At 45.2% G+C, this 15869-nt stretch overlaps 1 protein-coding gene across 5 annotated transcripts in view; it reads right to left on the bottom strand.

Annotated features, from left to right (window-relative positions):
- The window catches only part of LOC141160946 (uncharacterized), a 175908-nt gene that overhangs the window by 26234 nt on the left and 133805 nt on the right, over nucleotides 1–15869 (bottom strand). For 3 of the 5 annotated variants that reach the window (XM_073645740.1, XM_073645739.1, XM_073645741.1), the window contains exon 8: nucleotides 1345–1507. The exons of 1 other annotated variant lie outside the window; for it this stretch is intronic. In XM_073645740.1, the coding sequence (XP_073501841.1) occupies nucleotides 1345–1507 (163 nt within the window). The remainder of the gene's footprint in view (nucleotides 1–1344; nucleotides 1508–15869) is intronic. One more of the 5 variants, XM_073645742.1, reaches the window with a different exon arrangement.

Below are 15869 nucleotides of genomic sequence, written 5' to 3'. Positions count from 1 at the left end.
ATTCTGGTGTAGCCCCCAAAAGGTTAATAAACTTCTTGAATGTATTTGAGCACTTTGAGTGGCATAGTTTTTAAAATAGTGTTACTTTTGGGTATTTTCTCTCCTATAGGCCCTTCAAAGTCATTGCAAATGGGATGTGATCCCTAAAACATTGGTTTTGTAAATTTTGTTGGAAAAATGAGAAATTGCTGCTAAATTTTTAACCCTTATAACTTCCTAGCGAAAAAAAATTATGTTTCAAAAATTATGCTGATGTGAAGTAGACATGTGGTAAATGTTATTTATTATTTATTTTGTGTGGTATAACTCCTTGGTTTAAGGGCATACAAATTCAAAGATTGAAAATTGCAAAATTTTCAAATTTTTTGTCAAACTTTTGATATTTTCATAAGCAAACACAAATCATATCGACCTAAATTTACCACTAATATGAAGTAAAACATGTCACAAAAAAATAGTCTCAGAATCACTGGGATATGTTGAAGTGTTCTAGAGTTATTACCTCAGAAAGTGACACTAGTCAGAATTGAAAAAATTGGCCTGGTCAGGAAGGTGAAAACAGGCTGGGGGGTGAAGGGGTTAAAGGAGTATTTTAGCCTAAAAATGCTATCACCTACAAATATCAGAACTTTTGTCCCATATTGTCCCATTGCCACAAGACTATGGGCAGGAGGAATTGAATTGTGTGGCCAGTAACACATGTGACTTGCCTCTTTAATAAAGTCTGTGACATGGACCAAGAAACAGTATCTATCAGCTATCGTCTGGTACTTTCAGTGTCAGAGACGTCAATAAAGAGACCGGGCGCATGCACATCCAACTGCTTTATTCAACTCCTCCTGCTTGCGGTCTTGCAGTCTGAGGAGAACTAGAAGTCCGTCATTCTGGCAACCAGTGGTGCAACCTACACTAATCTAACAGTCATCGTCTATCTATTGGATAAGTGATAACATATTTAGTCTGGAATACCCTTTAAAGGGTGCATGTCATGTCCCGTCTACTTTGTAAACTGCTCCCACTGCGTTGTTAGTGATGCAATGTGTAGAATTCAAATGCGTGAGCGGCGCCAACCGTGACTGAATGAGAGGATCACACCTCTATGACTAAACAAGCAGGTATGATATAAGTGTATAAAGTGCTGTATACTCATTATATTAGTGCCAATTTCAATGAAAAAAGCGTGTTAGTGATGCACATTGCATCACTAACAACGCAGTGGGGGCAATTTACATAGTACACAGGACATGACAGGTTCCCTTTAAAAGGAACTTTTTTATCATTCTCTTTTTTATATTATCCAGGGAGGATTAATTATTTAGTCCATTTCATTTTAGTACTACTTACCCAAGTAAAATTAGACAGCCAAAGATAAGCCACGTCAAGAGCCCTGATGTATGTTCTGTACGTGTCACTATGCTCTGGTGACACACAGGACAGGAGCATCTTACTGGCGTATCAGCAAATGATGTTCCGATGATCACATTTGGAGTGACAGGAGCTGTAACTGCTGTGAGGGAAAAGATGAAAAAATATAAATATGAAAGAATGATACTAGGATAATTGCAAGAACACAGAGCTGGCTCCAGCCACCATCGCATTATATTAGTAAGGAAACAACTGTAGGAAAAGCTTCTTCAATGGTCATAAGGAAGAACAGAAAAGAGCGAATGAACACCCCAAAGTGTGTGGACCTAAGTAAGAGAACAAATCCATCATAATCCAGTAGAAACCAAAATGGTACTGATGAAAAAGATCCTGAACTCGATAAATCAAGCATACATTTCAGGGTGCAGCAGGATCCTTAGTCAACTAAAAGAGAAGGGTGCATATACTCTAAGCTAGTGTGTTTTCAATATTCACTAAAAAGGAACCTAATTAACAAAAGACGTCAGGGCGATTTGTATATCAGGCCGAGCTACCTGTGAATGTATACACACAACAAGCGCCCCTGCCTATGAGCAAAACTACACTGCTCAAAAAAATAAAGGGAACACTCAAATAACACATCCTAGATCTGAAAGAATGAAATATTCTCATTGAATACTTTGTTCTGTACAAAGTTGAATGTGCTGACAACAAAATCACACAAAAATCATCAATGGAAATAAAATTTATTAACCAATGGAAGCCTGGATTTGGAGTCACCCCCAAAATTACAGGCTGATCCAACTTTGATGTAATGTCCTTAAAACAAGTCAAAATGAGGCTCAGTATTGTGTGTGGCCTCCACGTGCGTGTATGACCTCCCTACAATGCCTGGACATGCTCCTGATGAGGTTGCGGATGGTCTCCTGTGGGATATCCTCCCAGACCTGGACTAAAGCATCCGCCAACTCCTGGACAGTCTGTGGTGCAACGTGACGTTGGTGGATGGAGCAAGACATGATGTCCCAGATGTGCTCAATCGGATTCAGGTCTGGGGAACGGGCGGGCCAGTCCATAGCTTCAATGCCTTCATCTTGCACGAACTTCTGGCACACTCCAGCCACATGAGGTCTGGCATTGTCCTGCATTAGGAGAAACCCAGGGCCAACCACACCAGCATATGGTCTCCCAAGGGGTCTGAGGATCTCATCTTGGTACCTAATGGCAGTCAGGCTACCTCTGGCGAGCACATGGAGGGCTGTGCGGCCCTCCAAAGAAATGTCACCCCATACCATTACTGACCCAGTGCCAAACCGGTCATGCTGAAGGATGTTGCAGGCAGCAGATCGCTCTCCACGGCGTCTCCAGATTCTGTCACGTCAGTCACATGTGCTCAGTGTGAACCTGCTTTCATCTGTGAAGAGCACAGGGCGCCAGTGGCGACTTTGCCAATCCTGGTGTTCTGTGTCAAGCATCCTGCACGGTGTTGGGCTGTGAGCACAACCCCCATCTGTGGACGTCGGGCCCTCATACCACCCTCATGGAGTCAGTTTCTAATCATTTGTGCAGACACATGCACATTTGTGGCCTGCTGGAGGTCATTTTGCAGGGCTCTGGCAGTGCTCCTCCTGTTCCTCCTTGCACAAAGGCGGAGGTAGCGGTCCTGCTGCAGGGTTGTTTCCCTCCTACGGCCCCCTCCACGTCTCCTGGTGTACTGGCCTGTCTCCTGGTAGCGCCTCCAGCCTCTGGACACTACGCTGACAGACACAGCAAAACTTCTTGTCACAGCTCGCATTCATCTTGGATGAGCTGCACTACCTGAGCAACTTCTGTCGGTTGATAGTCCATCTCATGCTACCACGAGTGTGAAAGCACAACCAACATTCAAAAGTTACCAAAACATCAGCCAGAAAGCATTGGTACTGAGATGTGGTCTGTGGTCCCCACCTGCAGAACCACTCCTTTTTTGAGGGTGTCTTGATAATTGCCAATAATCTCCATCTAATTATTATTATTATTATTTATTATTATAGCGCCATTTATTCCATGGCGCTTTACATGTGAAAAAGGGGTATAATACAAGAACAATTACAAAATTGAACACAATGTGACAGCGACTGGTACAGGAGGAGCGAGGACCCTGCCCGCGAGGGCTCACAATCAACAAGGGATGGGTGAGGATACAGTAGGTGAGGGTAGAGCTGGTCGTGCAGCGGTATAGTGGAGCGGTGGTTACTGCAGGTTGTAGGCTTGTCGGAAGAGGTGGGTCTTCAGGTTCCTTTTGAAGGTTTCCACGGTAGGTGAGAGTCTGATATGTTGGGGTAGGGAGTTCCAGAGTAGGGGGGAAGCACGGGAGAAATCTTGTATGCGATTGTGGGAGGAGGAGATAAGAGGGGAGTAGAGAAGGAGATCTTGTGAGGATCGGAGGTTGCGTGCAGGTAAGCACCGGGAGACTAGGTCACAGATATATGGGGGAGACAGGTTGTGGATGGCTTTGTATACCATGGTTAGGGTTTTGAACTGGAGTCTCTGAACAATGGGGAGCCAGTGAAGAGATTGACAGAGAGGAGAGGCCAGGGAATAGCGGGGGGACAGGTTGATTAGTCGAGCAGCAGAGTTTAGGATAGATTGGAGGGGTGCGAGAGTGTTAGAGGGGAGGCCACAGAGCAGGAGGTTGCAGTAGTCAAGGCGGGAGATGATGAGCGCGTGCACTAGTGTTTTTGCAGATTCATGGTTGAGGAATGTGCGGATCTGGGAGATATTTTTGAGTTGGAGTCGGCAGGAAGTGGAAAGGGCTTGGATATGTGGTTTGAAGGAGAGTTCAGAGTCCAGGGTTACCCCAAGGCAGCGAGCTTGAGGGACTGGGGAGAGTGGGCAGCCATTGACATTGATAGATAGGTCAGTTGCGTTGGGTTGAATGAGATGGCGGAAAGATTATGAATTCTGTTTTGTCCATGTTAAGTTTTAGAAATCTGGCAGAGAAGATTTAATGTCTATTGTCTATTCCATTTGCACAACAGCATGTGAAATTGATTGTCAATCAGTGTTGCTTCCTAAGTGGACAGTTTGATTTCACAGCAGTTTGATTTACTTGGAGTTATATTCTGTTGCTTAAGTGTTCCCTTTATTTTTTTGAGCAATGTATGTATTCCAGAATTAAATAAACTGATGTCTGAGTGATTTCTACAACTATCTGAGCGATATGTAAAACTATGCTCCAAATTACAAGGAAAATTACAAGGAGCAATTGTCTAAAGTGTAAATTGTGTATTAACATCATAATGTAAAATGCCAGAGAAGACTCGCTTTTCTCAACCCTTGAAGACAAATAAAAGATTGTCCAAGCCGAGTGCTCATATGCATGGGAGTCTGGAGAGACAGCTATCTTCTACAAGGACATTCAGCTGACAGTTATCTTGTGTATAGGTAACTTAACATATTTAACCCCTTTACAACCCAAGGTGGTTTGCACGTTAATGACCAGGCCAATTTTTACAATTCTGACCACTGTCACTTTATGAGGTAATTACTCTGGAACGCTTCAACGGATCCCCCTGATTCTGAGACTGTTTTTTCGTGACATATTGTACTTCATGATTGTGGTAACATTTCTTCGATATCACTTGCGTTTATTTGTGAAAAAAACGGAAATTTGGCGAAAATTTTGAAAACTTTGCAATTTTCAAAATTTGAATTTTTATGCCCTTAAATCAGAGAGATATGTCACACAAAAGAGTTAATAAATAACATTTCCCACATGTCTACTTTACATCAGCACAATTTTGGAACCAAAATTTTTTTTTGTTAGGGAGTTATAAGGGTTAAAAGTTGACCAGCGATTTCTCATTTTTCCAACAAAATTTACAAAACCATTTTTTAGAGACCACATCACATTTGAAGTCACTTTGAGAGGTCTTTATGACAGAAAATACCCAAAAGTGACACCATTCTAAATACTGCACCCCTCAAGGTGCTCAAAACCACATTCAAGAATTTTCTTAACCCTTCAGGTGCTTCACAGGAAGGAGCGCCATTTGACTTTTTGATTGTAAAATTTGCTTGAATAATTAGCGGACGTCATGTTGCGTTTGGAGAGCCCTTGATGTGCCTAAACAGTGGAGCTCCCCCACAACTGACCCCATTTTGGAAACTAGACCCCCAAGGCACCTATCTAGATGCATAGTGAGAACTTGGAACCCCTAGGTGCTTCACAAATTGATTCGTAAAAATGAAAAAGTTTTTTTTTTTCCACTTTTTCATTTTTACGAATCAATTTGTGAAGCACCTGAGGGTTCCAAGTGCTCACTATGCATCTAGATAGGTGCCTTGGGGGGTCTAGTTTCCAAAATGGGGTCACTTGTGGGGGAGCTCCACTGTTTAGGCACATCAGGGGCTCTCCAAACGCAGCATGGTGTCCGCTAACAATTTGAGCAGATTTTCCATTCAATTTGTTAGCAGACACCATGTCGCGTTTGGAGAGCCCCTGATGTGCCTAAACAGTGGAGCTCCCCCACAAGTGACCCCATTTTGGAAACTATACCCCTCAAGGATTTTATTAAGGGGCATAGCGAACATTTTGAGCCCAAAGTTACGACACAGAATTTGATAACATTAGGTCATCATATTGAATAAGTTGTCATTACTCTTGAGCGCAAGTGCTCGCTACTTGAGTTTGCATCGGGTACTCAGGTATGCACCATGTATCACGGGTGCTCAAGTGAAATGCTCGAGTCCCCGCCCGCATGTTTCACGGTTATTAGACACCCCCAAAAAAACATGCGGGGATCGCTCGTGCATGGCAGGCAATCCCCGCAAGGTTTTTTTGGCAGCGCAGCATAAGGGGCGGAGACTTCAGCATGTCACTCAAATACCCACGATACTCAATGCATACCCGAGCACCCGATGCAAACTCAAGTAGCGAGCACTTGCGCTCAACACTAGTCGCCATATCGTCATCTTTTTTTTTTTTTTTTTTCTTTTTACATTGGAAAAAAAAAACAACCCCAACCCTAACATTAGCACAACCCCAACCCCAGCCCTAGCGTTTATTTTTTACGACGTTCCTCATGCGGTATAAGTGATGAGATTACTTTAATCTTCGGGTCGGTGTGATTACAGCGATACCAGAATCATATCGGGTTTTTATGATTGACAGCTGTCACACACTAAAAGACACATATTTTGTAAAATCTAGTTTTTGCATCGCCATATTTTGGCAGACAGAGTCATGTGATGGCTTGGTTTTTGCGGGATGAGTTGACGTTTTTATTGGTGCCATTTTCAGGCACGTGACATTTTTTGATCGCTTTCTATTCCTATTTTTGGGAGGCAGAATAAACAAAAACCAACAATTCAGGAATTGTGTTTTTTTACATTTTTTTATTCTGTTCCGCGTGTAGTAAAATTGATAAGGTAGCTTTATTCTTCGGGTCAGTACGTTTACAGCGGTACCACATTTATATATTTTTTCTATGTTTTGGCGCTTTTACACAGTAAAAGCTATTTTATAGAAAAAATTATTTTTTTGCATTGCTTTATTCTGAGAGCTCTAACTTTTTGATTTTTCGGATTATGGAGCTGTATGGCAGCTTGTTTTTTGCGGGATGAGATGACGTTTTCAGCGGTACCATTTTTATTTATATTCGTCTTTTTGATCGCATGTTATTCCATTTTTTGTTTGGCGGTATGATGATAAAGCATTGTTTTTTTGTTTTTTTTTACCGTGTTCACTGAAGGGGTTAACTAGTGGAACAGTTTTCTAGGTCAGGTCGTTACGGACGCGGTGATACCAAATATGTGTACTTTTATTGTTTGTTTGGTTTTTTTTCATAATAATATTTATTGATGGGTACATTATATTTTTATTTTTAGTGGATTATTTTTTTTATTTTTTTTTAATATTTTTACAATTTTTTTTTTTTTTTCACTTTCAGACAGTTTTTTTACTTTTTTACTTTGTCCCACTATGGGACTTTCACTTTTTTTATTCTGACCGCCTGCATGGCACAGGAATGCAGCACCATCCCTGTGCCATGCAGGCTGTCAGCGCTGGACAGGGAGAAGATAGTTTGGAGATGCACTGCGCATGTCCAAACAATCTTCCTGCTGTCTGGTGACACGGATGTTGTCATGACGACATCGGGTCATCATGGCAACACCCGGGAAGCCGCGGCAGACAGCGCTGGACGCCGGTAGAGGAGGTGAGTATCGGCGATCACCTCCCCTTGCCTTCGATCGCAGCATTGCGGGGGTTAATGTGCTGGGAGTGGTGCAGGACCGCTCCCTGCACATAGTATCGGGTGTCAGCTGTGACAATCAGCTGACACCCGGCAGCGATCACGCACGCACAGCCTGTGTGCGCGCGCGATCGCCATGACGTACTAATACGGGTCAGGCTCTTAAAGCCCAGGGCACAGACGCGTATTAGTACGTCATGGGCTTTAAAGGGGTTAAAGAAGTACTCACATTAAAATTTTTATCCTCTTCATATATTGCAGTCATCATATTATATAGCACTGTGTACTTACAAGTGCTCATTTTGCCTTTCTACCCAGTTAATTCTTCTCTTTTCCATTAGGTCTATGACATCTTGTGATTAAAAATGGACTAACTGAATCCTTCTAAACTCTATGCAGAAGGCATGAAGTCGCTTTTCCCTGTAGGAGTCATCATTGCAAAAGTCTCAAGCAAGGGAAGGAGTGAGCATCTGGGTCAGGAGTAGTGTTGAGCATTCCGATACTGAAATATCGGGTATCGGCCGATATTCGCGGTATCGGAATTCCGATACTTAATTCCGATACTTTTACAATATCGAATACCGGAATCGGAAGTTCCCATAATGCCTGCGCTCTGCAGTGTCTGTGAAGGATGACAAGTTGGATGGCAGCGCGATCCAGCCTGTCATCAGAATGCCATCCCAGCGGGGGAGAATTCTCCTGATTGTTTAAAAGCCGGCGCGTGGTAAAAAGCCGCCGGCTTTTAAACAATCACACAGCCCCATACTGCTTCCCCGCAGCCTCCCACCCCGATCCTCCGCTCCCATCGCCACCTCCAATCCCAATCGTAAATTAAGACCGGGCGGGGAGCGCAGCACCAAGGAGCGAAGGACCCGGGCAGGGAAGCCGGCAGTGAAAAGACTTCACCGCCGGCTTTCCCGTTCTGTGCTGCGCTTTCCCGCCGGTTATTTCAAATGAACAGCTGAGGTATCAGGTGATGCTGATCAGCTGTTCATTTGAAGTAGCCGCAGTGCCCTCAGAGGGTTCATGTGAGTTCATGCTTGACTGCATGAACTCACATGAACTTTCCCACGGCCGCACAGGTCAGCCTCACCTCCCAGGCCATCAGACCGGTCATGATTAGAGTGTGTGCGGGTGTCTGTGCGTGTGTGTGCGGGGTGTGTGTGCGGGGTGTGTGTGCGGGGTGTGTGTGCGGGGTGTGTGTGCGGGGTGTCTGTGCGATGTTTGTGCGGGTGTGCGCGGTGTCTGTGCGTGCAGGCAGACATAGGCCGATGTGACACTACTACTCCCATTGGCCTATGTCTGTCCCCCGTCCACTCGTGCCAGCAGGATCAGCTCGATGGGAGCAGTAGTTCCCATCAGCCTGATCCTGCTATTTAAATTGCCCTACTGTGCCCCAATAAATTTTAAATACATGTCATTGGTGGCCAGTGGTTACCTACAATAAATTAGTTCATACATTACCTGTCCCCGCCGATCGCCACCTAAAATAAAGTAAAAAATAAAAAAATACACCTATACTCACCTAGACACCTAATTCCCCGAAGCCATCGATCTCCTGTAATAAAATATAAAATAATAAACCACAACCTTATCCTTACCCCTCCGTAGTAGTCCACGAGTGTCCCACGAAGATCTCCAGTTCAGAGCAGCCACATAGAATGTGACCGCTCTGAACCGCTGCCGCCGCTAGAATGACGGGGCCGTAAGGGTTCACCGGAGTTCAGGCAGCGCTGCTCCGGTTAGCTCCTTTACGGCCCTGCTGTATCGTGAGAAATTCCCACGGTACAGCAGTGCCGTAAAGGAGGTCTCCGGAGCTGCGCTGACTGAATGCACTCCGGTGACCTCAGTCAGTGGCTCCCGCTGCCGGAAGCGGACGTGTTCCTGGCAGCGTGAGCTAACAGCAGCCATGCACAGCTGTCACCATCTCCAGATGTGACAGCTGTGCATGGGAGATCAGCGCAGGAACGTGGACAGGTAACTATTATTTTTAGCAAACTAAGAATTAAATAAAATGGTGTGTTTTATTTCAAATAAATTATTTTTTTCTGGGTGTAGTGTGTTTTTTCTTTTTAACACTTTGTAGGTTAGTAATGGGGGTGTCTTAAAGACGCCTCTCCATTACTAACCTGGGCTTGATGTCAGCTGGCATTATAAGCTGACATCAACCCCAACCCTATTACCCCCTGCCACCGCACCAGGGCAGCGTGGAAGAGCGAGGCTAAGTGCCAGAATTGGCGCATCCTATGGATGCGCCATTTCTGGGGCGGCTGACGGCTGGTGTTTCTAGCCTGGGAGGGGGCCATTATTCATGGCACCCTTCCTGGGCTATTAATATCAGCCCACAGCTGTCTGCCTAGCCTTTGCTAGCTATTAAAATAGGGGGGACCCCACGTCATTTTTTTTGGGGGGGTCCCCCATTTTAATAGCTAGTAAAGGCTAGGTATTCAGCTGGGGGCTGATATTAGTAGCCTGGGAAGCTCCGTGGGTTTTACCCCCTTCCCAGGCTTCAAACATCTGCCCCAGCCGTCTGCTTAACCTCCGCTAGAGACTAAAATTATGGGGGATCCCACGCCATTTTTTTTTTAAATAAATCCTTTATTTTAACACTAAATGACATTTGAGGAGTTAATAAAGATGCAGTCCCTAAATTATTATTTATTTTTTAATTAATTTTTCCCAAAACTTTTGACGTGGGCTTCGCCATATTTTTGTATGCCAGCCAGGTACAGCATCCAGCTTCTATGAACGCGGCATTTTCCGGGGCGGCTACGGACTGCAATTTTCAGCGGGGGGGGGGGGGGGGGGCAGAAAGCTTGGGCCTCCCTGCGCTGCAGATTCCATCCCCCAGCTGCCTAGTTGTACCTGGCTGGACACAAAAATAGGGAGAAGCTCCACGTTTTTTTTTTTTTTAATTATTTCATGAAATTCATGGAATAACTAAGAAAAAAAGGGCTTCCCTATATTGTTGTGTCCAACCAGGTACAAATAGGCAGCTGGTGGTTGGGGACAGCCCGTTCCTGCCTGCTGTACCTGGCTGGACACAAATATAGTGCAAAGCCCCACGTCAATTTTTTTTTAATTATTTCAGGAAATTCATGAAATAATTAAAAAAAATTTATGTGGGGCTTAGCCCTATATTTGTGTCCAGTCAGGTACAGCAGGCAGGAACGGGCTGCCCCCAACCACCAGCTGCCTATTTGTACCTAGCCGGACACAACAATATAGGGAAGCCCTTTTTTTCTTAATTATTCCATGAATTTCATGAAATAATTTAAAAAAAAAATACGTGGGGCTTCGCCCTATTTTTTTGTCCAGCCAGGTACAACTAGGCAGCTGGGGGCTGGAATCCGCAGCGCAGGGAGGCCCAAGCTTTCTGGGCCCCACCCGCTGCAAATTGCAGTCCGCAGCCGCCCCGGAAAATGCCGCGTTCATAGAAGCGCCATCTTCTGGCGCTGTACCCAACTCATCCAGGGCCCTGGTGCGGTGGCTCACTGGGTAATAAAGGGGTTAAGGCCAGCTTGGCATTATCAGCTGGCCCTAAGCCCGAAATTCATGGGGTCACGCCAATATTAGACATGACCACCATGAATTTCTAGTAAAGTATTTAAAAAAAACACAAACACCCAGAAAAAAGTCCTTTAATTGAAATAAAGACACAATTCTTTATTGTTCTAAATTAAACCATACTTACAGTCACGCCCATTCCAGCTGAAGCCAACGATCTCCTTCAATAAAAGAAAAATAATAAAGCAACCTCATCCTTACCTTTCCATGGTTCCCACGACAGCTTCAGCTCTGCTACATCGAGATGACAGGCTGGACCGCAGCAGAAAGCTGCCATCCAGCCTGTCATCCCGCAGACACTGAGAAGCACAGGCATGCTTGCGCTCCTTAGTGTCAGGCTGTGACGGCATCCAGATGAGCCGAGGTCATGTCCAATGAACTCAGCTCACCTCATGCACGTCACTGACAGCGTGGGAAAATTCTCCTGCACTCAGCGCTTCAGCGTGAGAATTCTCTCACGCTGTCAGTGACCTACATGAGGTGAGGTCATGTCCAATGAACTCAGCTCACCTCATGCATGTCACTGACAGCGTGGGAAAATTCTCCTGCACTCAGCGCTTCAGCGTGAGAATTTTCCCACGCTGTCAGTGACGTGCATGAGGTGCGCCGAGTTCATTGGACATGACCTCGGCTCATCTGGATGCCGTCACAGCCAGACACTGAGGAGCGCAAGCATGCCTGCGCTTCTCAGTGTCTGCGGGATGATAGGTTGGATGGCAGCGTTCTGCTGCGGTCCAGCCTGTCATCTCGATGTAGCAGAGCTGAAGCTGTCCTGGGAACCATGGAAAGGTAAGGATGATGTTGCTTTATTATTTTACTTTTATTGCAGGAGATCGTTGGCTTCAGCTGGAATGGGCGTGACTGTAAGTATGGTTTAATTTAGAACAATAAAGAATTGTGTGTTTATTTCAATTAAAGGACTTTTTTCTGGGTGTTTGTGTTTTTTTTAAATACTTTACTAGAAATTCATGGTGGTCATGTCTAATATTGGCGTGACCCCATGAATTTCGGGCTTAGGGCCAGCTGATAATGCCAAGCTGGCCTTAACCCCTTTATTACCCAGTGAGCCACCGCACCAGGGCCCTGGATGAGTTGGGTACAGCGCCAGAAGATGGCGCTTCTATGAACGCGCCATTTTCCGGGGCGGCTGCGGACTGCAATTTGCAGCGGGTGGGGCCCAGAAAGCTTGGGCCTCCCTGCGCTGCAGATTCCAGCCCCCAGCTGCCTAGTTGTACCTGGCTGGACACAAAAATAGGGCGAAGCTCCACGTATTTTTTTTTTAAATTCATGAAATTCATGGAATAATTAAGAAAAAAAGGGCTTCCCTATATTGTTGTGTCCGGCTAGGTACAAATAGGCAGCTGGTGGTTGGGGGCAGCCCGTTCCTGCCTGCTGTACCTGACTGGACACAAATATAGGGCGAAGCCCCACATCAATTTTTTTTAATTATTTCATGAATTTCCTGAAATAATTAAAAAAAAATTGACGTGGGTCTTCGCACTATATTTGTGTCCAGCCAGTTACAGCAGGCAGGAACGGGCTGCCCCCAACCACCAGCTGCCTATTTGTACCTGGTTGGACACAACAATATAGGGAAGCCCTTTTTTTCTTAATTATTTTATGAATTTCATGAAATAATTAAAAAAAAAAAATACGTGAAGCTTCTCCCTATTTTTGTGTCCAGCCAGGTACAACTAGGCAGCTGGGGGCTGGAATCCGCAGCGCAGGGAGGCCCAAGCTTTCTGGCCCCCCCCCGCTGAAAATTGCAGTCCGCAGCCACCCCGGAAAATGACACGTTCATAGAAGCTGGATGCTGTACCTGGCTGGCATACAAAAATATGGCGAAGCCCACGTCAAAAGTTTTGGGAAAAATTAATTAAAAAATAAATAATAATTTAGGGACTGCATCTTTATTAACTCCTCAAATGTCATTTAGTGTTAAAATAAAGGATTTATTTTAAAAAAAATTGATGTGGGGCTTCGCCCTATATTTGTGTCCAGCCAGGTACAGCAGGCAGGAACGGGCTGCCCCCAACCACCAGCTGCCTATTTGTACCTGGCCGGACACAACAATATAGGGAAGCCCTTTTTTAAAAAAATTATTTCATGAAATAATTAAAAAAAAATTGACGTGGGGCTTCGCACTATATTTGTGTCCAGCCAGGTACAGCAGGCAGGAATGGGCTGCCCCCAACGACCAGCTGCCTATTTGTACCTGGTTGGACACAACAATATAGGGAAGCCCTTTTTTTCTTAATTATTCCATGAATTTCATGAAATAATTAAAAAAAAAAATGCGTGGGGCTTCGCCCTATTTTTATGCCCAGCCAGGTACAACTAGGCAGCTGGGGGTTGGAATCCGCAGCGCAGGGAGACCCAAGCTTTCTGGGCCACCCCCGCTGCAAATTGCAGTCCGCAGCCGCCCCAGAAAATGGCGCGTTCATAGAAGCGCCATCTTCTGGCGCTGTACCCAACTCATCCAGGGCCCTGGTGCGGTGGCTCACTGGGTAATAAAGGGGTTAAGGCCAGCTTGGCATTATCAGCTGGCCCTAAGCCCGAAATTCATGGGGTCACGCCAATATTAGACATGACCGCCATGAATTTCTAGTAAAGTATTTAAAAAAAACACAAACACCCAGAAAAAAGTCCTTTAATTGAAATAAAGACACAATTCTTTATTGTTCTAAATTAAACCATACTTACCGTCACACCCATTCCAGCTGAAGCCAACGATCTCCTTCAATAAAAGAAAAATAATAAAGCAACCTCATCCTTACCTTTCCATGGTTCCCACGACAGCTTCAGCTCTGCTACATCGAGATGACAGGCTGGACCGCAGCAGAACGCTGCCATCCAGCCTGTCATCCCGCAGACACTGAGAAGCACAGGCATGCTTGCGCTCCTCAGTGTCAGGCTGTGACGGCATCCAGATGAGCCGAGGTCATGTCCAATGAACTCGGCTCACCTCATGCACGTCACTGACAGCGTGGGAAAATTCTCACGCTGAAGCGCTGAGTGAAGGAGAATTTTCCCACGCTGTCAGTGACGTGCATGAGGTGAGCCGAGTTCATTGGACATGACCTCGGCTCATCTGGATGCCGTCACAGCCAGACACTGAGGAGCGCAAGCATGCCTGCACTTCTCAGTGTCTGCGGGATGATAGGCTGGATGGCAGCGTTCTGCTGCGGTCCAGCCTGTCATCTCGATGTAGCAGAGCTGAAGCTGTCCTGGGAACCATGGAAAGCTAAGGATGATGTTGCTTTATTATTTTACTTTTATTGCAGGAGATCGTTGGCTTCAGCTGGAATGGGCGTGACTGTAAGTATGGTTTAATTTAGAACAATAAAGAATTGTGTGTTTATTTCAATTAAAGGACTTTTTTCTGGGTGTTTGTGTTTTTTTTAAATACTTTACTAGAAATTCATGGTGGTCATGTCTAATATTGGCGTGACCCCATGAATTTCGGGCTTAGGGCCAGCTGATAATGCCAAGCTGGCCTTAACCCCTTTATTACCCAGTGAGCCACCGCACCAGGGCCCTGGATGAGTTGGGTACAGCGCCAGAAGATGGCGCTTCTATGAACGCGCCATTTTCCGGGGCGGCTGCGGACTGCAATTTGCAGCGGGTGGGGCCCAGAAAGCTTGGGCCTCCCTACGCTGCAGATTCCAGCCCCCAGCTGCCTAGTTGTACCTGGCTGGACACAAAAATAGGGCGAAGCTCCACGTATTTTTTTTTTAAATTCATGAAATTCATGGAATAATTAAGAAAAAAAGGGCTTCCCTATATTGTTGTGTCCGGCTAGGTACAAATAGGCAGCTGGTGGTTGGGGGCAGCCCGTTCCTGCCTGCTGTACCTGACTGGACACAAATATAGGGCGAAGCCCCACATCAATTTTTTTTAATTATTTCATGAATTTCCTGAAATAATTTAAAAAAAATTTACGTGGGTCTTCGCACTATATTTGTGTCCAGCCAGGTACAGCAGGCAGGCCCCCAACCGCCAGCTGCCTATTTGTACCTGGTTGGACACAACAATATAGGGAAGCCCTTTTTTTCTTAATTATTTCATGAATTTCATGAAATAATTTAAAAAAAAAAATACGTGAAGCTTCTCCCTATTTTTGTGTCCAGCCAGGTACAACTAGGCAGCTGGGGGCTGGAATCCGCAGCGCAGGGAGGCCCAAGCTTTCTGCCCCCCCCCCCCCCCCCGCTGAAAATTGCAGTCCGCAGCCACCCCGGAAAATGACGCGTTCATAGAAGCTGGATGCTGTACCTGGCTGGCATATAAAAATATGGCGAAGCCCACGTCAAAAGTTTTGGGAAAAATTAATTAAAAAATAAATAATAATTTAGGGACTGCATCTTTATTAACTCCTCAAATGTCATTTAGTGTTAAAATAAAGGATTTATTTTAAAAAAAATTGATGTGGGGCTTCGCCCTATATTTGTGTCCAGCCAGGTACAGCAGGCAGGAACGGGCTGCCCCCAACCACCAGCTGCCTATTTGTACGTGGCCGGACACAACAATATAGGGAAGCCCTTTTTTAAAAAAATTATTTCATGAAATAATTAAAAAAAAATTGACGTGGGGCTTCGCACTATATTTGTGTCCAGCCAGGTACAGCAGGCAGGAATGGGCTGCCCCCAACCACCAGCTGCCTATTTGTACCTGGTTGGACACAACAATATAGGGAAGCCCTTT

Source organism: Phyllobates terribilis, unplaced genomic scaffold (assembly GCF_046119375.1).
Source record: "Phyllobates terribilis strain yellow unplaced genomic scaffold, ASM4611937v1 Scaffold_9__5_contigs__length_417890890, whole genome shotgun sequence".
Lineage (NCBI taxonomy): Eukaryota > Metazoa > Chordata > Amphibia > Anura > Dendrobatidae > Phyllobates > Phyllobates terribilis.
The sequence above is the reverse complement of the archived record's forward strand: the minus strand, read 5'-3'. Positions and strand labels throughout refer to the sequence as shown.